At 41.8% G+C, this 22,915-nt stretch overlaps 1 protein-coding gene and 1 long non-coding RNA gene across 6 annotated transcripts in view; one reads left to right on the plus strand and one right to left on the minus strand.

The window, feature by feature from the left end:
- LOC124034015 (SEC14-like protein 2) overlaps nt 1-22,915 on the minus strand; it is a 44,797-nt gene that overhangs the window by 11,968 nt on the left and 9,914 nt on the right. For 2 of the 5 annotated variants that reach the window (XM_046346637.1, XM_046346636.1), the window contains 7 exons: nt 19,205-19,248; nt 13,504-13,566; nt 13,123-13,311; nt 9,732-9,827; nt 7,095-7,155; nt 6,121-6,204; nt 5,723-5,829 (listed from right to left, as the gene is read on the minus strand). In XM_046346637.1, coding sequence (XP_046202593.1) covers nt 5,723-5,829; nt 6,121-6,204; nt 7,095-7,155; nt 9,732-9,827; nt 13,123-13,311; nt 13,504-13,566; nt 19,205-19,248 — 644 coding nt within the window. Of the gene's footprint in view, nt 1-5,722; nt 5,830-6,120; nt 6,205-7,094; nt 7,156-9,731; nt 9,828-13,122; nt 13,312-13,503; nt 13,567-19,204; nt 19,249-21,175; nt 21,237-22,915 lie in introns of those variants that run through there. The other 3 variants (XM_046346639.1, XM_046346638.1, XM_046346640.1) reach the window with 2 other exon arrangements.
- On the plus strand, nt 2,923-4,581 carry LOC124034017. Its single transcript, XR_006838495.1, has 2 exons — nt 2,923-3,480; nt 3,582-4,581. It is a non-coding gene; the product is annotated as an uncharacterized LOC124034017 (long non-coding RNA).

Below are 22,915 nucleotides of genomic sequence, written 5' to 3' on the forward strand. Positions count from 1 at the left end.
CAATTGACTCAAATGATGTCAATTAGCCTATCAGAAGCTTCTAAAGCCATGACAGCATTTTCTGGAATTTTCCAAGCTGTTTAAAGGCACAGTCAACTTAGTGTTTGTAAACTTCTGATCCACTGGAATTGTGATACAATAACCTGTCTGTAAACAATTGTTGGAAAAATTACTTGTGTCATGCACAAAGTAGATATCCTAACCGAGTTTGTTAACAAGAAATTTGTGGAGTGGTTGAAAAACGAGTTTTAATGACTCAAACCTAAGTGTGTGTAAACTTCCGACTTCAACTGTATACAATGAGTGTACAAAACACAAGGAACACAGGAGGTTTGCCCGCAGAACAGCCTCAATTCATCAGGGCATGGATTCTACAAGGTGTCAAAAGCATTTCACAGGAATGCTGGCCAATGTTGACTCCAATGCTTCCCACAGTTGTGTCAAGTTGGCTGGGTGTCCTTTGGGTGGTGGACCACACACATAGGAAACTGTTGAGAGTGAAAAACCCAGCAGCATTGCAGTTCTTGAAAAATCGACACTGGCACCTACTACCATACCCCATTCAAAGGCACCTAAATCTTTTGTCTTGCCCATTCACCCTCTGAATGGTACACAATTCATAGCTCAATTGTCTCAAGGCTTGAAAATCCTTATTTAACCCATCTCCCCTTCATCTACGCTGATTGAAATGGATTTAACATGTGACATCAATAAGGGAGCATAACCTTCACCTGAATTCACCTGGTCAGTCCGTCACAGAAAGAGCAGGTGTTCCTAATGTTTTGTACACTCAGTGTATATTCAAAGTTTTGTCACAGACTGTATTTAACACCAAGGATTTGTTTTACAATGAAATTGGCCCCAACTCCCAACTGTTCACAGTGGTGTACCCTAAATCAGGTAGTCACATTCTTCCATATGATGTGGGAGTGCCCTGCTGCAGTTTGAAGTGCATGAATGTAAATATTCAATGCTTTCCATCTACTATGTTACTTAACGATGATAGCTCCTTGAATCTCTTAATCAATCAGAGATGATTACCGTTGGCAGGTGACACTGCCACAAAAAAAGTTGTTGGCTCATAGATGGCAATCACCTCACTCTATCCCAATTCACCAGTGGATACAGTTACTATTAGAAGTTGTAACATTAGAAATATCAACAGGGAGAATGAATGGTGCTAGTCAAGGAACAATTGAGGCCTGAACAAATATACTTGAATCTGTAAAGAATAACCTAAGCTAAAGCCCAACATATAGAAATAAACAAACTATAAAGCCCAACAAATACACACACTACATGACCAAAAGTACGTGGACACCTGCTCGTCAATCATCTTATTCCAAAATCATGGGCATTATTATGGAGTTGGTCCCCTCTTTGCTGCTATAACAGCCTCCAATCTTCTGGGAAGGCTTTCCACTATATGTTGGAACATTGTGGCAGGGATTTGCTTCAATTCAGCTACAAGAGCATTAGTGATGTCGGGCACTGATGTTGGGCGATTAGGCCTGGCTCGCAATTCATCCCAAAGGTGTTCGATGGAGTTGAGGTCAGGGCTCTTTGTAGGCCAGGCAAGTTCTTCCACACCAATCTCGACAAACCATTTCTGTATGGACCTCACTTCGTGCACGGGGAGCATTGTCATGCTGAAAAAGGAAAGGGCCTTCCCCAAACTGATGGCAAAAAGTTATAAGCACAGACTTGTCTAGAATGTCATTGTATGCTGTAGCGTAAAAATTTCCCTTAACCGGAACAAAGGGGCCTAGCCCGAACCATGACAAACAGCCCCAGACCATTATTTATCCTCCACCAAACTTTACACTTGGCACTATGCATTCGGGCAGATTGTCCGTTGGACTGCCAGATGGTGAAGTGTGATTCAGAACTCCAGAAAATGTTTCCACTGCTCCAGAGTCCAATGGGGACGAGCTATACACCACTCTAGCCTGCGCTTGGCATTGCGCATGGTGAACAGGCTTATGTGCGGCTGCTCGGCCATGGATACCCATTTCACGAAGCTCCTGAAGAACAGTTATTACGCTGACAAGTTTGGAACTTGGTAGTGAGTGTTGCAACCGATTTAATATTGTGAGTAATTGTTCATAGAGTTAAAGAAACAATTGTAAAGTTTAAAAAAAAAGTTTGTTCATGGGCATGGTGGTTACGCAAATTCATGGGGGGAAAAGAGAGACCAGTCATATACTGGAGTAAAGCGGTCTAAGACACTGCATCTCAGTGCAAGAGGTGTCATTACAGCCCTTGGTTCAAATCCAGGTTGTATCCCATTGGGTGGTGAACAATTGGCCTAGGGTCATCCGGGTTTGGCTGAGGTAAGCCGTCATTGTAAATAAGAATTTGTTCTTAACTGACTTGCCTAGTTACATTTTAAAAATGGTTAGACTTGGCAAGAGGAATGCCGTCGTGTCTAAGCGCAGTGCAGGCGATAGAACACTGCTTTGATTACAATGGGCCAAAATTAGACCTGTCTCGATTTAGTGAATATTAATCTTAAAATAGGAGACATTAATGAGTGTGAAGCAAATAGTGAATATCCAATGGATATTGGTTATAGTATATGCAGTAAAGGTTGGGGTGGATTACAACACAAGTGATTCAAAGAGTGGAGGACAGTAGCCTCTTTGTAAACAGAAATTATCATGTTTTGTTTTGTCTGTAATTAAAACTTTGTGTTGCTGATTAAGATTTAGCATTAAGATTTAGCATAGTGAAAATTCATAAAAAAATCCTACAATGTGTTTTTCTGGATTTTTTTTCTAATTTTGTCTGTCATAGTTGAAGTGTACCTATGATTAAAATTACAGGCCTCTCATCTTTTTAAGTGGGAGAACTTGCACAATTGGTGGCTGACTAAATACTTTTTTGCCCCACTGTAAGTGGCCTAGCAGTAGTAATGAGTGTGTTATGGTTTAGATGGAATGATCTATGTGCAAATGTATTTATGGCCGGAGGCAAAGTACAACGATGGCCTGTCTCAGAGACAGAATGTTCCCATAAGGGAGATAGGAGTCATATGATATCGCTTATACCGTAGATTGTGAACTATTGCCCTATAATACTGTCTTCTAGCTTTCATGATATTCACTTGAGTAGGAATGGGTCGCTTATTCTCAAATAGCTGTTTGTTTATGAGTCCAGGTAATTAACAATGGACTGAGGCAAAGTGCAATAATGTATACTACTGATAAGAAGACTGGGAGATGTGTGGAGGAGTACGAAAGGTTCTGGACTCGGGATGGGTGGATAACACCACCTGCCTAGACACAGAGATTCATTGTACATCCTAGACAAAGGAGGGGGGGGGGCTTGTCAGGGGAAACAGAGGGCCAAAGTGAGGATGACATCGCGTGGGAACCCCTCCTATAAAACCTGCAGCCTGATGGGGGATGTCTGGGTACAAGCATGAGGAGGTATTTTGAGCCTTGATTCTTGTGGACCCCAGCAGAACAGTATCCAAAGGTACAGTTTTTGCCATATATGATTATGCATAGCTTAATGCATTACTAACACTTGTCATATATTGTGTTTTCTTTTCAAGTCTTTTGCTTTCAATCTCTTAGGAACCGGAAGGAGGAAGAGAGTCAAAATCTCCAGCTGAAATGTCATTATCAGTTGTACAACAGGAGGGGTAATGGCAGACAGGGGGGAGTAAAAGGGTGCATAGTGTGATTATAGGTTTGAGGCCATAAGTCTCTGAGGTGTAAACATCCAAATCAACTGAGAATATGAATTATGTTTTCTTTTCTGTTTATTTATAAGTAATTTCTACGTTTTTATTTTTTTTTAAATTTTACTAGGTAAGTCAGTTAAGAACAAATTCTTATTTTCAATGACGGCCTAGGAACAGTGGGTTAACTGCCTGTTCAGGGGCAGAACGACAGCTCGGGGATATGAACTTGCAACCTTTCGGTTACTAGTCCAACGCTCTAACCACTAGGCTACCCTAATTGTTGAACAGTATGGAGATACTATTAAAAAAAGAGGGACTGTTGGATTGTAGCTTGAATTATACTTATTCCTGTTACCATATGAGAACTTATTGATTATTTGACATGTATAAGGAATGTATATGTCGGGGTCAATGAAGGGTGGATAAGAATTTGGTGTATGAAAATTTACTGAGTGAGACAAGGGGGAAGTGCAGAAAGTAAATCTTTTGTTCGTAAGGAGGGAGGCAAAGGGCAACAGTCTAGTTAGTCTCTGATAAGGCAGACTGGCTGTGGAACAAGGGACGAGTGAGGAATTCGACTCGAGGTCAAGTCAACAGATGAAGTAAGAAGAAACCTTGGGGAAGGAGGCCCACCACAATGACTCTCCTACTATAGTTCTACCTCATATACATACACTTCCACACCCACGAAGGTTCTAGCATCAGGCAGGGCCATGACTACCCCAGTGAGAGGAACCAATAAGTTCCTGCCTAGCAACAGAGATGTATTGGCTGTCTAGATGTGTAAGGAGTTGACCCTGCCTAGTAGGAGGTTATATGTGCTTGTGTAATCATACCTTGTCTTTGCAGCTGTATGACCCAGTGGGTGAATAAACTTGGGTTTGAGCTTTTTCTAGTCGTCCGTTTGAGTTTTTCTCTGTTTGTTTAGAACCTAACAGATGGCATCTGACCAAATTACGCAATAATTTCGTTCTGGGTTAACCTAAGTCCCTGATCTAAACACTCCATAGAACCCCATAGGATAGCTACTAATGATAAAAGCTGAAGTTTCTGTTCAATCCTGTGCTGAAAGACTAAATTACTCAGTTGGGTAAAATGGAATCATGAAATTAGGGAGAATTTCAGTCCGTGGAATCTTAGTCTTCCGGAAGATTTCAAAAGGTCATTTCCTGGGTCTCATTTGGGATGACAAAGACCTGTCCTCCTACTCCTCCTGCTCCTCTCCAGGTTAGGAAGACATCTCTACCTATGTATCTACAGAGACATCAGAGCAAGGGTCAGTTTCCTAGGTAAGAACATTTCAAATGCATCTAGACTCAACTGTCATGGCATTTACTGGCAGGTAGATGACTACAGAGCCATTGAGAGGTTGTAGCTGGCTGGCAGCAAGGTAATTTGTGGCAAGGCAGAATTGAACTGAAGAGCAAAAATAAGCAGATCCATGATATATCCATGCGGCATTGTCTTCGAAAAATACCCAATCAGCAGACTGTAACTGTTGAAGCAGACTCTAAGGAAGCCATCTGGAACTCCTATAACATCTCAATGACGAGAAGGAATAAAAAGACTCGAGACTCATTGTGAATTATTTCATGGTGATATATAGTCCACAATCTCAATGTATCACACATACAAAGTCCAACAGTCTGACAGAGAATCCTCATCTAATTCTACTGGCCCCACAAGTAGCTGGATGTATCTTAGGAACGTTATTAGCCCTGCCTGCAGCATCTTGTGGTTGCAGGCAGCAAAGCAAAGCTGCTCTCATCTCACAGCATGGCTTCAATATTGCAGCATGTTGAGTCCTTCCTACTGCAAAAGCCCTTAGGCAGGTGTGGAGCAACTAGTAATAGGTGGCACTGCAAGCCCTAACTGTTGTCGCCATATATAATTAAATACATTTTTTTCTCCTAAATCTACTGAAGAGCAGCAATGACTACAGCATTGGACATCTCTCGTCACATTTTTGGGGGGGGGGGGGGGGGCGGGTCATGAAAAAAAGCAACCCACTTCCTGGTGGTGTGAGCTCACCTTGGTCCTACAGCGAGAGTCCCCATCCGGGTCGGTGAGTTTCCCTCCGTACGCAGCAGGAAGCTGCTCTGGGTCTATGTAGTTCAGCAATACCTCCTGCCAGTTGGCTGCAGAACAGACAGGTAAAGATAGACTGATATTGCCATTTTACGTTTGAGTTACTTAGCAGACGCTCTTATCCAGAGCGACTTACAGTGAGTGCATTCATTACCTTTACTGACCTGAAGGGTTAAACTGGGTAGAGTTAGAGACGATGCAACCATATACTGCATGTATTCACAGCGTATGGAATGTTCCTACTGTAATAGAAATGCCATGCATAGAGCCGACATGATTCAGCATTCTGGAACAGTATATTTTTATGGGAACATTCAAATGGAAATACGGAAGTGTCTTACCACCCAGGACAATGATCTTGTTGCGGGTGATCTCACTAAGGAAGTGCTTGACGAGGTTGTAGGCCACGGGGAAGAGCTTGGGGGCTAAGGAGTGGGAAAAGAGAGAACAAGTGTGATACAATGCTGTCTAAATAAGGTTTGAGAGATGTGAGACACACAACATAAGTAAGTTTACTACTGTCACGCCCTGACCGTAGATTGCTTTGTATGTTTCTATTTTTAGTTTGGTCAAGGTGTGATATGGGTGGGTATTCTATGTTTGTATTTCTATGTGTTTGGCCCTGGTATGGTTCCCAATCAGAGGCAGCTGTCAATCGTTGTCTCTGATTGAGAACCATACTTAGGCAGCCTGGTTTCGCCCTTGCGTTGTGGGTAGTTTGTTTTCTGTTTTGTGTGTATCACCTGACAGAACTGTTTCGTTCTCGTTATTTTGTTTAGTGTTCAGTTTTGATTAAATTAACAACATGAACACTTACCAAGCTGCGTTTTGGTCTACTCCTTCTTCCACCTACGACGATCGTTACAACTACTGGGATACTAAGGGGTAACATCTCCCTCTGGAATCCTTAATTGGTGAAATTGCCACCTCCGTTTGGGATATTACAACAACAAAGAATTTACTGCAAACATGATGATGGTTCTTTTCCCTCAGATATCATTGCACGCGTAGTAAAACAGCAGAATATGAACTGCATTTTTAAATATATATTTTTTATAAATACTGCCGGACGTTCCTCTTCTCCGTTTCATCAACAAAACCAAAATAATAACAAAGTTGGTGGGGCAAACAGTGGCTCTGTTTCCCCAAATGCGGATTCGATGTTTAAAGAGTTGTGTCCATTATTCATGGATTCTTTAGGATCTATCTTTTTCAAATGAACAAAGAAACGATAGCATGGTTGGTCTTCTCCAGATCATTTCTCCACATCCAAATATAATAGATTGATATGACAAAAAGTGGTGGTGAAACTTACCTTTAATGACAAATAGTCTCTTGAGGCCCTCAGGGTAGTTGTCCTCAAACATGGTCAGGATCTGTAAGGATACAACACTTTGATCAGACAGTATCATCTCAGATCACCCCCCCCCCTATGGATTCAACAGAACTCTCTCTGTGTGTGTGTGTGCGTTGTCATGACGTTGGCCTCTTTGGGTATAGCAACCCCCATCCCCCTCTCCCTACATCCCCCTTGCCTCCTTCAACTAGGCTGCTGTGGTCAGAGGTAGTAAATTGCTGAAAGGATCTCCTCATGGACACATAGTAGAGAGAGAGTAAACTTTCATAGAGGACAAAGGAAATCCTTCCACCTCACAGAACTTGAGGTACGAACAAATTTCATGTTCCAGGGAGAGTATAGAGGATCGGTGAAGAATCCAGCTACGAACTGGTCCGTTTGTCACAACTTGGGAAAGCTCATGGGAGACTGTGTAGCCACATTACCGTAACGCTGTTTGTATAATAGCCTCAGATATGAGGTTTACATCTAATTGTTGTATAAGATGAATGAGTGCGTATGATACTGTTTGTATAATTGTGTAATATGATTTTGGACTGTTTAATGAAGAAAAATACAATTCCCTTTTGATTTGAACTAAATCAGAGGACCGCCCCTGAGCCCAGTTAGGGTCAGACATCCTGGGACAGCCTTTTCTGCCATTCCAAATAAAAACCCCACTCGGGTTTTCGATCAGCAGACCGAGCTTACCTCAATTACGAGATGGCTAAAGGTTGCAGACCATGTTTTTCTCCATTAGGAGGGGAACAAAGGTTGTAGACCATTGCTGAATCTTTTAACCTCTTAGAGCTCGGGACTATTTTATCAACATTTTGTTAAAAATCACACAAAATTTCAAAGTCCTGCTACTCATGCCAGGAATATAGTATATGCATATGATTAGTATGTGTGGATAGAAATCACGGCTGTGACTATAACAGAACATGTGTTTTGTGAAAAAGCCCAGGGAAAACTGATCACCAAAAAGGGGAGAAAAAAATCAATGCGCCAGTTGCCTCTTTGGCACAGCAAAATAGATGGCTCCCAGTTTACAAGTCCTACAGCTTCCGACAGATGTCGCCAGTCTTGGCAATTGCCTGGAGGTTGTTCCTTGGTCAAATGAAGAAGAGACACCCCTTGTCATCCGGTATACGACAGGATGTTTTGGAAGAGATTTTCGACCATCATTTGAAGACGTGGAGCTATTGAATACACATCGCCCCGTGATCAATTTGATAGATTATTAACGTTTACTAATACCTAAAGTAGGATTACAAAAGTCGTTTGAAGTCTTTTGTCAAAGTTTATAGGCAACTTTTTTAATAAAAAAAAAATGACATTGCGTTTTGAAACAGTGTTTTTTCCTGGATCACAGTCTTCATAAACGGACATTTTGGGTATATATGGACCGATTTAATCGGCAAAAAAGACCCAATAGTGATGTTTATGGGACATATAGGAGTGCCAACAAAGAAGCTCGTCAAAGGTAATGAATGTTTTATATTTTATTTCTGCGTTTTGAGTAGCGCCGGCTATGCTAATTATTTTGTTTACGTCCCCTTCAGGTATTTCGGGGTGTTGCATGCTATCAGATAATAGCTTCTCATGCTTTCTCCGAAAAGCATTTAAAAAATCTGACTTGTTGGCTAGATTCACAACGAGTGTAGCTTTAATTCAGTACATTGCATGTGTGTTTTAATGAATGTTTGAGTTTTAACGAGTGCTATTAGCATTTGGCGTAGCGCATTTGCATTTCCTGTTGGCTGGGTGGGACGCAGACGTCTCAGATAGCACAAAGAAGTTAACCATACCGCGTGGTTAAACTCTTAAAACCATCGATACCGACAGAATAAGAACAAGTCTTTGATATTGATTACTAGTCTGCAGCTAGGAATTCGGCATCATTGAACGCGAAGAACGACAACCACCGAAACATCAATTCTATAACGAATGTCACTCTGAACAATCCCCTCTAAACACAACCGAGAAAGAGAGGGAGAGAGACTGACAATGCTACAAAATAAATGAACTTTTCACCAGTGATCAAGACGACACAGAGCGTAAATATATATATTGATTGCAATTGTTCCCGACTGAGTGAGCGTTCATGTGCTAAGATTTAGCATTTCAATTGATATAGTTATCACTTTGTAGTGACTTCTTAGTCAACCCCCACTTCCCCTTTTATCTAACAAGCCGCCATGCCGGTTTAGCCCACTAGGGCGCATTTTCCTTATCATTACATTTACCTTGTTTGTTTGTTTGTTTATGCATTTCTGTGAATTATTTAGTTAGTAATAAATAAATGATTTAAGACAATTGGTGTATGGATAGTAGTGAAGACTGGGTTCGTGCAGATTTTTTGGAATGAGATTAACGTGAGGTAAAGTAAATAATTAATTCATTCAAAAACTAATTGATCAGATAAAATATCTGAAAGGTTATTTTAGGAAATGATAACTTTGTAATCTGAAAAATTTTCCTTGGTGCCCCGACTTCCTAATTAATTAGTTACGTGATTAATCAGTTGATCGCGTAGTAACTATTTACAGAGAATCTTTGATAAAAACTATCAGTCTTCAGTTCATGATAGTAAAGACACAACATTTAGTATACCTCTCCGTAAGTCTCGATGGCAGGCTTCCACAAATGTTTGAGACCCAGACCCTCACAGTCATAGATCATAGTGATGGCTTCCACATGCCTCCCGAGCTGGAGGAGAGAGCGAGACAGATGGAGATGGAGAGACAAAGAGAGAGGACGGAAAAGAGAGAGAGCGATGAGAAGGAAGGCAGAAAACAGAGTGAGAAAGTGGAAGGGAGAGGAAAAGTGTTAATAAATGTATACTACATGACCAAAAGTACGTGGACAAAAAAAGATTTTGGCTCTTAGATCGCAATCACCTCACTCTCTCCCAATTCACCAGTGGATACAGTTACTATTAGAAGGTATAACATTGGACACATCGACAGCGAGAGTGAATGGTGCTAGTCAAAGAACAACTGAGCCTAGACAAATATACTTGACTCTAAAGGATAACCTAAGCTAAAGCCCAACAGATATATATATACACAGTTGAAGTCAGAAGTCAGATTATTTCACTTGTAATTCACTGTATCACAATTCCAGTGGGTCAGAAGTTTACAAATACTAAGTTGACTGTGCCTTTAAACAGCTTGGAACATTCCAGAAAAGGATGTCATGGCTTTAGAAGCTTCTGATAGGCTAATTGACATATTTTGAGTCAATTGAAGGTACCTGTGGATGTATTTCAAGGCCTACCTTCAAACCCAGTGCCTCTTTGCTTGACATCATGGAAAAAACAAAAGAGATGAGCCAAGTCTTCAGAAAAAAAATTGTAGACCTCCACAAGTCTTGTTCATCCTTGGGAGCAATTTCCAAACAGTGGTACCATGTTCATCGGTACAAACAATAGCATGCAAGTATAAACACCGTGGGACCACGCAGCCATCATACCGCTCAGGAAGAAGACGCTTTCTGTCTCCTAGAGATACGTACTTTGGTGTGAATAGAGCAAATCAATCCCAGAACAACAGCAAAGGACCTTGGGAAGATGCTGGAGGAAACTGGTACAAAAGTATCTATATCGACATAACCTGAAAGGCCGCTCAGCAAGGAAGAAGCCACTGGTCCAAAACCACCATAAAAAAGCCAGACTACAGTTTGCAACTGCACATGGGGACAAAGATCGTACTTTTTGGAGAAATGTCCTCTGGTCTGATGAAACAAAAATAGAGCTGTTTGGCCATAATGACAATCGTTATATTTGGAAGAAAAAGGGGGAGGCTTGCAAGCCAAAGAGTACCATCCCAACCGAGAAGCACAGGGGTGGCAGCATCATGTTGTGGGGATGCTTTGCTGCAGGAGGGACTGGTGCACTTCACAAAATAGATGGCATCATGAGGAAGTCAGGAAGTTAGAGCTTGGTCGCAAATGGGTCTTCCAAATGGACAATGACCCCAAGCATACTTCAAAAGTTGTGGCCTAATGGCTTAAGGACAGCCCTGACCTCAATCCTATAGAAAATATGTGGGCAGAACAAAAAAAGCATCTGCAAGCAAGGAGGCCTACATACCTGTCTCAGTTACACCAGCTCTGTCAGGAGGAATGTGCCAAAATTCACCCACCTTATTGTGGGAAGCTTGTGGAAGGCTACCCAAAATGTTTGACCTAAGTTAAACAATTTAAAGACAATGCTACCAAATACTAATTGAGTGTATGTAAACTTCTGACCCACTGGGAATGTGATGAAAGAAATAAAAGCTGAAATAAATCATTCTCTATACTATTATTCTGACATTCCATATTCTTAAAATAAGGTGGTGATCCTAACTGACCTAAGACAGGGAATGTTTACTAGGATTAAAAACTGAGTTTAAATGTAAAACCCTTTTGCAATTATGTTAGCACAGCTGAAAACTGTTGTAGTGATTAAAGAAGCAATAAAATTAGCCATCTTCAGACTAGTTCAGTATCTGGGAGCATCAGCATTTGTGGGTTTGATTACAGGCTCAAAATGGCCAGAAACAAATAACTTTATTCTACTTGTTCTGAGAAATGAAGGCTATTCCATGTGAGAAATTGCCAAGAAACTGAAGATCTTGTTCAACGCTATGTACTACTCCCTTCAGAACAGTGTAAACGGGCTCTAATCAGAATAGAAAGAGGAATGGGAGGCCCCAGTGCACAACTGAGCAAGAGGACAAGTACATTAGAGTGTCTAGTTTGAGAAACAGACGCCTCACAAGCTCTCAACTGACAGCTTCATTAAATAGTACCCGCAAAACAACAGTCTCAACATCAACAGTGAAGAGGCGACTCCAGGGTGCTGGCCTTCTAGGCAGAGTTGCAAAGAAAAAGCCATATATCAGATGTTTTGTGCACTGTCATGCTGAAACAGGAAAGGGCCTTCCCCAAACTGATGGCACAAAGTTATAAGCACAGACTTGTCTAGAATGTAATTGTATGCTGTAGTGTAAAAAAATCCCTTAACTGGAACAAAGGGGTCTAGCCCGAACCATGACAAACAGCCCCAGACCATTATTCCTCCTCCACCAAACTTTACAGTTGGCACTATGCATTCGGACAGGTACCGGTCTCCTGGCATCCGCCAAACCCAGATTTGACCATCGGACTGCCAGATGGTGAAGCATTATTCATCACTCCAGAGAACGTGTTTCCACTGCTCCAGAGTCCAATGGCGGCGAGCTTTACACCCCTCCAGCCGCTGCTTGGCATTGCGCATGGTGATCCTATGCTTGTGTGTGGCTGCTCAGCCATGAAAACCCATTTCATAAAGCTCCCTACAAACAGTTATTGTGCTGACGTTGCTTCCAGAGGCAGTTTGGAACTCGGTAGTGAGTATTGCAAATGAGGACAGACGATTTTTATGAGTTACGTGCTTCAGCACTCGGTGGCCCCGTTCTGTGAGCTTGTGTAGCCTACCACTTCACGGCTGAGCCGTTGTTGCTCCAAGACATTTCCACTTCACAATAAGAGCACTTACAGTTGACCGGGGCAGCTCTAGCAGGGAAGAAATTTGACAAACTGACGTGTTATAAAGGAGCCATCCAATGACGGTGCCACGTTGAAAGTCACTGAGCTCTTCAGTAAGGCCATTGTACTGTCAATGTTTGTCTATGGAGATTGCATGACTGTGTGCTCAATTTTACACACCTGTCAGTAATGGGTGAGCTGAAATAGCCTAATTGTCTATATATAGTGTATGTCAGATCTGTGACCATAGGTAGGGTATTCAACTAGGATGATAAAGATTCTACAGGAACACTTCATTAGTGGTATAGAATCTCAGTAAGGTTGGTGCCAGGGGTTTTTCCTGGTCTTGTCAAACATACTGTATATTCATGTAAAACTCCTGACCCACCCTCCACATATAATACTGAAAACCATAGATAGTGGCAACATTGATTTAAATGGGAATCCCCATTCTAATAATTATATTTATATGAATGAAACCTCCTCATACCCTCTCAGACTGCAGGTCACACTCCTTCTGCAGCATCTCACAGTCTCTGATCTTAGACTTGATGAAGTCCTGTTTAGAAGCAGACAGGAAGAGGCCCTTGGGGTCCACAGGGCCGATGACATCCCACCAGATGGGGCTTCCCTCCCGGTCGAACCCGCACATCCCACCAGACAGGTACTTCTCAATAACCTGGACACAAATGCAATGGAAACACACTATTAACACCATGGTAACAGACTAATAACATGGCACAATTATACAGTCAAATTTCAACTATTTCAGTATTTAGGCCTATTTGATATTTTAATAATCGAAAAAGATTAAAAAATATATACTCTGCTAATAGGTCAATTGAATAAGTGTGATAACAGACTGTCATACCTCTGGAGGCTGCCATTCTGTGGTGATTGTGTCTGCTTTCATGTGTTTCCTGAAGTCAAGGTGCTGGGAATAAAGCATGACAGAACATGAATGGCTCCAATAGTTTTACATGTAATGGATTGAAATATCTCTCTCTCACGCACACAAACACTCTGTTTGTGTCAGGAGAACAGTGACTATTGTGAGTTAAGTGGGTCAGTAGGTTTAGACTGCCAGTGTGACAATAACCTGCATAAGTAAGTCGCTCTGGATAAGAGCGTCTGCTAAATGACCTAAATGTAAATGTAAATGTAAATACCACATCAGCATAAAGGGGATAATACACTACACACTTCAGGAAATGATAGAGCTGAGCGATTAACTGACCTTTCATCATTTAAGGGGTTATTAAACAACTAATTGACTGTCATTGGTTCAATTACTTGAATTCCATTTAGTTATGTGTTTTTTTGCGAGCCCATTGTGCCATTTCTCTAGAAAAAAATGGATCCATTCACGAGAAAAATCAAGTCAAGGACCATGTGGACACTGGGCTGAAGGGACTTGTAGTTTTCATTAAACAAATATTAAACCTAGTAGGAGTCTGCAGAAATGCGGTAATGAACTACAATGACCACATTCCATTGTGAAAGTTTTTTCTGGCTCAGACGGATGGATTAGAGAGGAAGAGGCAAAGTGAGAAGCTTCATTCTTGACAAATTCTATCTAAAATAAGCACAATGTAATTCTATGGGCTTATTTTGGAACTAAGCTTGTTGCCTTCCTTCCTGCCTTTGGGACAACGACTCCCATTGTTAGCGTGGAGACATGAGCATCTCGTCATTATATACAGATCTCTGGACGGATACACTTTTACGTCTGCTAAATTAGGTCAAATAAACAGACTGCATGGGGGTGGAATGTACACAACAAACAACGAGAGGGACGGAGAAAGTTTGCCTTATCTACTTTGAAGAACTAGTCAAATTAAACAGGAGCAAAAAAATAAATGTCCCTTTTTCAGGACCCTGTCTTTCAAAGATAATTCGTAAAAATCCAAATAACTTCACAGATCTTCATTGTAAAGGGTTTAAACACTGTTTCCCATGCTTGTTCAATGAACCATGAACAATTAATGAACATGCACCTGTGGAACGGTCATTATGACACCAACAGCTTACAGAGGGTAGGCAATTAAGGTCACAGTTATGAAAACTTAGGACAGTAAAAGAGGCCTTTCTACAGACTCTGAAAAACACCAAAAGAAAGATGCCCAGGGTCCCTGCTCATCTGCCTGAACGTGCCTTAGGCATGATGCAAGGAGGCATGAGGACTGCAGATGTGGCCAGGGCAAATAAATAGCAATGTCCGTACTATGAGACGCCTAAGGCAGCGCTACAGGGATACAGGACGGACAGCTGATCGTCCTCGCAGTGGCAGACCACGTGTAATAACACCTGCACAGGATCGGTACATCTGAACATCACACCTATGGGACAGGTATAGCATGGCAACAACAACTGCCCAAGTTACACCAGGAATGCACAATCCCTCCATCAGTTCTCAGACTGTCAGCAAAAGGCAGAGAGAGGCTGGACTGAGGGCTTGTAGGCCTGTTGGTCCTCACCAGACATCACCGTCAACAACGTCCCCTATGGGCACAAACCCACCGTCGCTGGACCAGAAAGGACTGGCAAAAAGAGGTCTTCACTAAAGAGTTGCGGTTTTGTCTCATGGTCTGACTTGCATTTAACGTCGAAGGAATGAGCTTTACACCGAGGCCGGTACTCTGGAGTGGGATCGATTTGCAGGTGGAGGGTCCGTCATGGTCTGGGACGGTGTGTCACAGCATCATCGGACTGAGCTTGTTGTCATTGCAGGCAATCTCAACGCTGTGCGTTACAGGGAAGACATTCTCTTCCCTCATGTGGTACCCTTCCTGCAGGCTGATCCTGACATGACAATGCCACCAGCCATACGGCTCGTTCTGTGAGTGATTTCCTGCAAAACAGGAATGTCAGTGTTCTGCCATGGCCAGCGAAGAGCCAGGATCTCAATCCCATTGAGCACGTCGGGACCTGTTGGATCGGAGGGGGAGGGCTAGTGCCATTCCCCCCAGAAATGTCTGGGAACCTGCAGGTGCTTTGGAGGAAGAGTGGGGGAACATCTCACAGCAAGAACTGGCAAATCTGGTGCAGTCCATGAGGAGGAGATGCACTGCAGTAATTAATGCAGATGGTGGCCACACCAGATACTGACTGTTACTTTTTATTTTGACCCCCCTTTGTTCAGGGACACATTATTCCATTTATGTTAGTCACATGTGTGTGGAACTTGTTTAGTTTTAGTCTCAGTTGTTGAATCTTGTTATGTTCATCCAAAATTTTACGGATGTTAAGTTTGCTGAAAATAAACACAGTTGACAGTAAGAGGACATTTCTTTTTTTGCTTAGTTTATTTTGTCAGACCGCTCTGCAGCATACTTAGGCAGGTTAGCTAAATAGGATGACTAAAGACAGTACAGTATGGGGAGCACATAACGATAGATGACCTGGCTAGATGGATGGTTGACTACTACCTGAGCAGAGATGAGATTATTACTTTAAGGAATTAAAAATAATAAAGTCATCAAATAAAAATAAAGTAATATACACAACTGAAAAATGTCCAATATTTTGGCAATTGAATGCTCACTATTGTTGGCTTTGAAATGTACACTAAAAAGCTCTAAAATCATTGTAACATCATTATTTTCATCACACATTTTTTTCATAATTGAAAGCCGTGATATTTTTTTAATAATCAAAACGAAACTGAACCAACCTCAAAAATCAGTAATCACTCAGAACTAAGAAATAGGCCAGGGCTTCTGAACCCGGCATACAGCACTACTCTGGGCCTGTATTTTCAGAGTAAGAGTGTTGACATCAGTTCCTGACATCAGCCTTTTCGATTATTACAGTTGATAAAAAACGTATACAGTGCCTTCAGAAAGTATTCATACCCCTTAACTTTTCCCAGACTTTGTTGTGTTACAGCCTGAAAATGTATTGAAAAAGAAATACAGAATAATCTCATTTACATACACTACCAGTCAAAAGTTTTAGAACACCTAATCATTCAAGAGTTTTTCTTTATTTTTACTATATTCTACATTGTAGAATAATAGAAAACATCAAAACTATAAAATAACACATATGGAATCATGTAGTAACCAAAACAGTGTTAAACAAATCAAAATATATTTTATATTTGAGATTCTTCAAATAGCCACCCTTTGCCTTGATGACAGCTTTACACACTCTTGTCACTCTCTCAACCAGCTTCACCTGGAATGCTTTTCCAACAGTCTTGAAGGAGTTCCCATATATGCTGAGCACTTGTTGGCTTCTTTTCCCTCACTCTGCGATCAGACTCATCCCAAACTATCTAAATTTGGTTGAGGTCAGGGGATTGTGGAGGGCAGATCATCTGATGCAGCACTCCATCACTCTCCTTCTTGGTATATATCCCTTACACAGCCTGGAGGTGTGTTGGGTCTGAAAAACAAATTATAGTGGGACTAAGTCCAAACCAGATGGGATGGCGTATCACTGCAGAATGCGGTAGTAGTGTCGCTCTGGATAAGAGCGTCTGCTAAATGACTTAAATGTAAATGTAGTGATGCTGGTTAAGTGTGCCTTGAATTCTAAATAAATCACAGAGAGTGCCACCAGCAAAGCACCCCCACACCATAACACCTCATCCATGCTTTTACGGTGGGAAATACACATGCGGAGATAATCCGTTAACCCACACCACGTCTCACAAAGACACGGTGGTTGGAACCTGTCATCCAGGCAAAGGGGGGCTATTTGAAGAATCTCAAATATAAAATATATTTGGATTTTTTTAACACTTTTTTGGTTACTACATGATTCCATATGTGTTATTTCATAGTTTTGATGTCTTCACTATTATTCTACAATGTAGAAAATAGTAAAAATATAGAAAGTCCCTTGAATGAGTAGGTGTTCTAAAAAATATGGAGAGTGGTACTCAGTAATGTGTTGTATTGGATTTTCCCCAAACATAACACTTTGTATTCAGGAAAAAAAGGTTGACGATCCCTGCTTGTTTTACATTTGTATGCATGATATGCCCTGGCCCCCCAATGGTGGAACAAACTCCCTCACGACGCCAGGACAGCGGAGTCAATCACCACCTTCCGGAGACACCTGAAACCCCACCTCTTTAAGGAATACCTAGGATAGGTTAAGTAATCCCTCTCACCCCACCCCCCCCTAAGTTTTAGATGCACTATTGTTAAGTGACTGTCCCACTGGATGTCATAAGGTGAATGCACCAATTTGTAAGTCGCTCTGAATAAGAGCGTCTGCTAAATGACTTAAATGTAAATGTGATGTAAAATGCATGAGGCATGATAATGTCAGCTCTGTAACAATAAAAATGCAATGTATTGAGTTCAAATGCATGAAAAATTGCAAAAGTACTATTCATATTATGCATAAAACTGACTAAATGTAATCATCATTTGTATGAGGTATGTAAAGTTTTTTGTTTTTTGTTTTTGAATTTTACCCCTTTTTCTCCCCAATTTTGTGGTATCCAATTGTTGTAGTAGCTACTATCTTGTCTCATCGCTACAACTCCCGTACGGGCTCGGGAGAGACGAAGGTTGAAAGTCATGCGTCCTCCGATACACAACCCAACCAAGCCGCACTGCTTCTTAACACAGTGCGCATCCAACCCGGAAGCCAGCCGTACCAATGCGCCGGAGGAAACACCGTGCACCTGGCCACCTTGGCTAGCGCACACTGCGCCCAGCCCGCCACAGGAGTCGCTGGTGCGCGATGAGACAAGGACACCCCTACCGACCAAGCCCTCCCTAACCCGGGCGACGCTAGGCCAATTGTGCGCCGCCCCACGGACCCCCCGGTCGCGGCCGGTTACGACAGAGCCTGGGCGCAAACCCAGGGACTCTGATGGCACAGCTGGCGCTGCAGTACAGCGCCCTTAACCACTGCGCCACCCGGGAGGCCCAATTGGCACAATTTACCCCAAAGAAACCATTATGACTAAATTAGCCCACACAGCTACAAGGATGCATTTTCATATTAGGTTTAGGACCTCATGCTATATTTAGGACCCCAACTGAAGTATAAAACATTCTTAAACCAATCTTCTTGGTTTAGATATTAGCATCATGAAACATATAACACAACAAATGAATTGGACTTTGTGAAAATCCATTTGGACCTAACTTGCTTACCACTTCTATGTGGTTTCTTCCTTCACAGATGCCATTAACTTATGACCTCTTCCTAAATATTTGGTCACATGATTAATGTTGTGTTTCCTAGAAACAAGGGGTGGCTCAATTAGCCCTTTGGCATTAATTACCCCACTCTGAGCACAGTAGCATTCATAGGCTTGGCAAAGGTGTTTAATCAAATGAATGTGATGGATGTATTTCAGTTTTTTAAGCAGCACTTTCATGTGACGCAATCCACTCTTTGAAAGCGCCTGTATTGTATTGTGGTTAGGCTACATTCCTGATATTTACCACATGGCTTTTCCCCACAGTATTTCAGATTACTGGCTAGATAAACCGTTGGTCACACCAGGGGTATTCTAATGGCAGCAATGAAAATATACAACAGAACTAGTCATATATGTTTCAATAGCAACATAGGAAAGGAGAGGGGGAGTGTTAGCCTACCTTTCGAAGCATGGCTTCTGACTTATTGACATTGAAGTTCCTGGCTGTGAGGGGAGAGAAAAGGGGAGAGAGAAGAGAGATGAAATGGAGAGAGAGAGAGTGGGTGTGAATAATATCCATGGCACCATGGTTATAGATCAGAGCTGACAGTGATTTTGTGTTTGTGTGTATGCTGTTATTTAACATGTAACATATGAAGGACATTCTATTTGAGAAACATGGAGCATTTTGGCCTCCACAACTAACATTATAAACATGAACATTAGATAACTAACCACAAGCAAACAAGCAGGAAATGACCCCAAGTCCCCTTTTCATTCATAGGAAGAGTCTTCAGTTTTGCCATTTGGCTGCGTCCCAAATGGCACTCTTTTCATCTCCCTCTATAAATCTGGACATGACTAATTTCTTCCTCAGTCCAGGTGTCAGTAAATGAGCAGGGTAGGGCTGGCGGTTTCACCGTAACAACAGACTGTAGTTAGCCTCCATTAGGGCTCTTTATGGAGATTAGAGCAGCCAGTCGCCTGACTGAGAAGCTTTCTTCCACTGTGTGTCAACACCTTACATCAGACTTCCCCTGTATAGTAGCAGCCACCATACGGTACTGACCCAGAAGGGAGAGAGGACACTAAGCAGCTTATCTAATACTCTAATAGCTAAGGTGATTAAGTGGCCAGCTGACAGCAGTGGCTCTGTCCCAAACCCCCTCCTATTATAGACCAGATTTGCCCTAACGACCAAGGGGTAGCTTGCTACTCAATGTAACAAAGTAATGGCTTTTCAAATAAGTTACCTTACAAAGTTATGTTGGCTGACAATTTGTTAGTTACGCTGTCCTTAAAAAATTCACCCAAGGCTGAAAAACAGCTTAAGAACGATGGCTAAACTGGAACAGCAAATTGATGGAATCAAACAATCGCAGGGCCTGTTTTGACTGGAGTGATGCTTAGAATTCCATAAAAATGTAACCCTTTTTATTTTCCCACTACAGTCTGTTCATAGGACGAAACTGGAAAAAAACAACTTGTGTAGAAAGTAAACTGTGCTAATGTTTGCGTAATGAAAAAGTAGGGAAAAATTAAAACTTCTGACTATTTCTGGTCTAGCGATTGATGACAAACGAACTCACTACCCAGACTTACATAATTACATTGAGGAGATTCTGCTGATTAAAACGGTGCCCGTGTAACAGTTTTGCTTGCGCCACTCTCCTCGACCCTACCTGGGCTCGAATCAGGGACCCTCTGCACACATCAACAACAACCAGCCTCGAAGCATCGTTACCCTTCGCTCCACAAAAGCCACAGCCTTGCAGAGCAAGGGTAACAACTACTTCAAGGTCTCAAAGCGAGTGACGTCACCGATTGAAACGCTATTAGCGCGTACCCCGCTAACTAGCTAGCCATTTCACACCGGTTACACATAGGCTTCATTAATGTCATTCAGACTTGAATTTGATACAACAACTATGATAGCTGAGGTTCATAGATTGGAATAAATATTAGTTCAGAGCCTAACGTTTTAGGGTCCATATACAGATCTGCTACACACTGTAGCTAGCTACACATCCATAGGCATACAGTTATTTGTATCCTCCACTACACAATAAGCAAATAAATAGTTAGCTATGTTACTTCAGCTGCATTGCAAGGCAAGCTTACACAATTGTACATTCAATTTGCAGTAAATGCTTTAGCTAGGTAGATTATTTACATCTACTGTTTCACACGATGGACAGCCTGTTTTGCTGGTTTTCTCAGGAGTCCCTAAAAACATTAAACACGAATTACAAATTCATTCTCCTAACACTGGCTAATGTTAGCTAGTCAGATAACTTGCAAAATAGCAATTTTTGTAAATTAACTTCATGACAAAAAAATATGCACAAACGTTTGTCTCTACATTAACTAACATATTCCTATCAATTGTACATTTTTTTGCTTGACTCGTTATGACGTTACAACAACTTACATTTGGTTCCACCGTAATGTTTTGTCAGCCATCTTTGTTAAAGAACGCCACCAGGCACGGGTGGCTCGCGTCAAAATCCGCCATTGGAACCACTCAATATCATTGGTCATAAAAACCTTGGGACCCAAATGCATAATGAGTGCTCTGACTCCCCCTTGTTGTGTTCTGGAGCAATGGTAGGGGTCAAAATCATCTTGCAGGTTAACGGCACTGAGCCTTTTTCTCAAATGTTTTATAAGTTGGAGAACACATTGGGTGGGTGGGGGGGGGGGGGGGGGTATTAAACCATGGGGGGGGGGGGGTATTAAACCATTCCTCCATACAGAAACCTTCTAGATGCTTCATATCCTTCGTCTACACTTATGGACAGCCCTCTTCAATTCTAACCACAATTTCTTTATGGACTTTGGATGTGTGCTTGGGGTTATTGTCTTACTGGAAGATCCACTTGCGGCCAACTTTCAGTCTTCTGTCAGGGGCAACCAGGTTTTTGGATAATATATCCTGGTACTGGGTAAAGTTCATGATGCTGTTGACCTTAACAAGGGCCCCAGGACCAGAGAAAGCTAAATATCCGTATAGCATCAAAGATCCAACACCATATTTTACAATAGGTATAGGGTTATTTACGACACATGCATTCTCATTTTGATGCCAAACCCACCATGTGTGCATACGACAACTGCACTGCCCGGGTGCGGCAACTGCACCACCTGCAGCCGCAGGGCTCTCCAGAGGGTGGTGCGGTCTGCCCAACGCATCACCAGGGGAACACTGCCTGCCCTCCAGGACAACTACAGCACCCGATGTCACAGGAAGGCCAAAAAGATCATCAAGGACATCAACCACCCGAGCCATAGCCTGTTCACCACGCTATCATCCAGAAGGTGAGGTCAGTACAGATGCATCAAAGTTGAGACCAAGAGACTGAAAAACAGCCTCTGTCTCAAGGTCCTCAGGCTGTTAAATAGCCATCACTAGCCGGCTACCACCTGGTTACTCAACCCTGCACCTTAGAGGCTGCTGCCCTATGTACATAGACATAGAATCACTGGTCACTTTAATAATGGAACCGGTGCTTTGGTCAGATGACATGAAAATAGAGCATTCACTAGTCTTGGGCGCTTGTATATAATAACACGAAGCACACATATACACATATAAAAATCCACAAAGACATTGTTAATTGGCCAGAAAATCTACATTTTGCAACGGCCATCTCAGTCTCCGGAATTGAAAACCTGTGGTTTAAATTGAAGAGGACAGTCCATATGCACAGGATTCTGTAGGGAGAAATGGTCTAAGATCCCTCCCAATGTGTTCTCCAACTCATAAAACATTTTAGAAAAAGGCTCAGTGCCGTTATCCTCGCAAGATGAGGTATTGAAAGGTATTGATAACAGGGATGTCAATCATTTTGACAAAAATAGTATTACTTTATAAACAAAATATCTTCCTCTGAGCAATTGTATTAGTATAAAATAATATAATTTCACAAAAAAATGTAGTATACAATTTAGCTCAGTATTTGGAATTATTTATTTAATACAGTAATTTTTTGCTCATCTTTATCAAGGGTGTCAATAATTTCAGACCCCACTGTACATGTGTCACAATAGTAATAATATTACTTGTATTATTTTTTTAAACGAGCACCTTATGTACTGTATACGCCCCAAAACCCCGTTGGTTTGATAAGTCGCATTAAATCACTCATATCGATTAGGGATGAAAATCAGG

This window comes from Oncorhynchus gorbuscha, linkage group LG04, assembly GCF_021184085.1.
Source record: "Oncorhynchus gorbuscha isolate QuinsamMale2020 ecotype Even-year linkage group LG04, OgorEven_v1.0, whole genome shotgun sequence".
Lineage (NCBI taxonomy): Eukaryota > Metazoa > Chordata > Actinopteri > Salmoniformes > Salmonidae > Oncorhynchus > Oncorhynchus gorbuscha.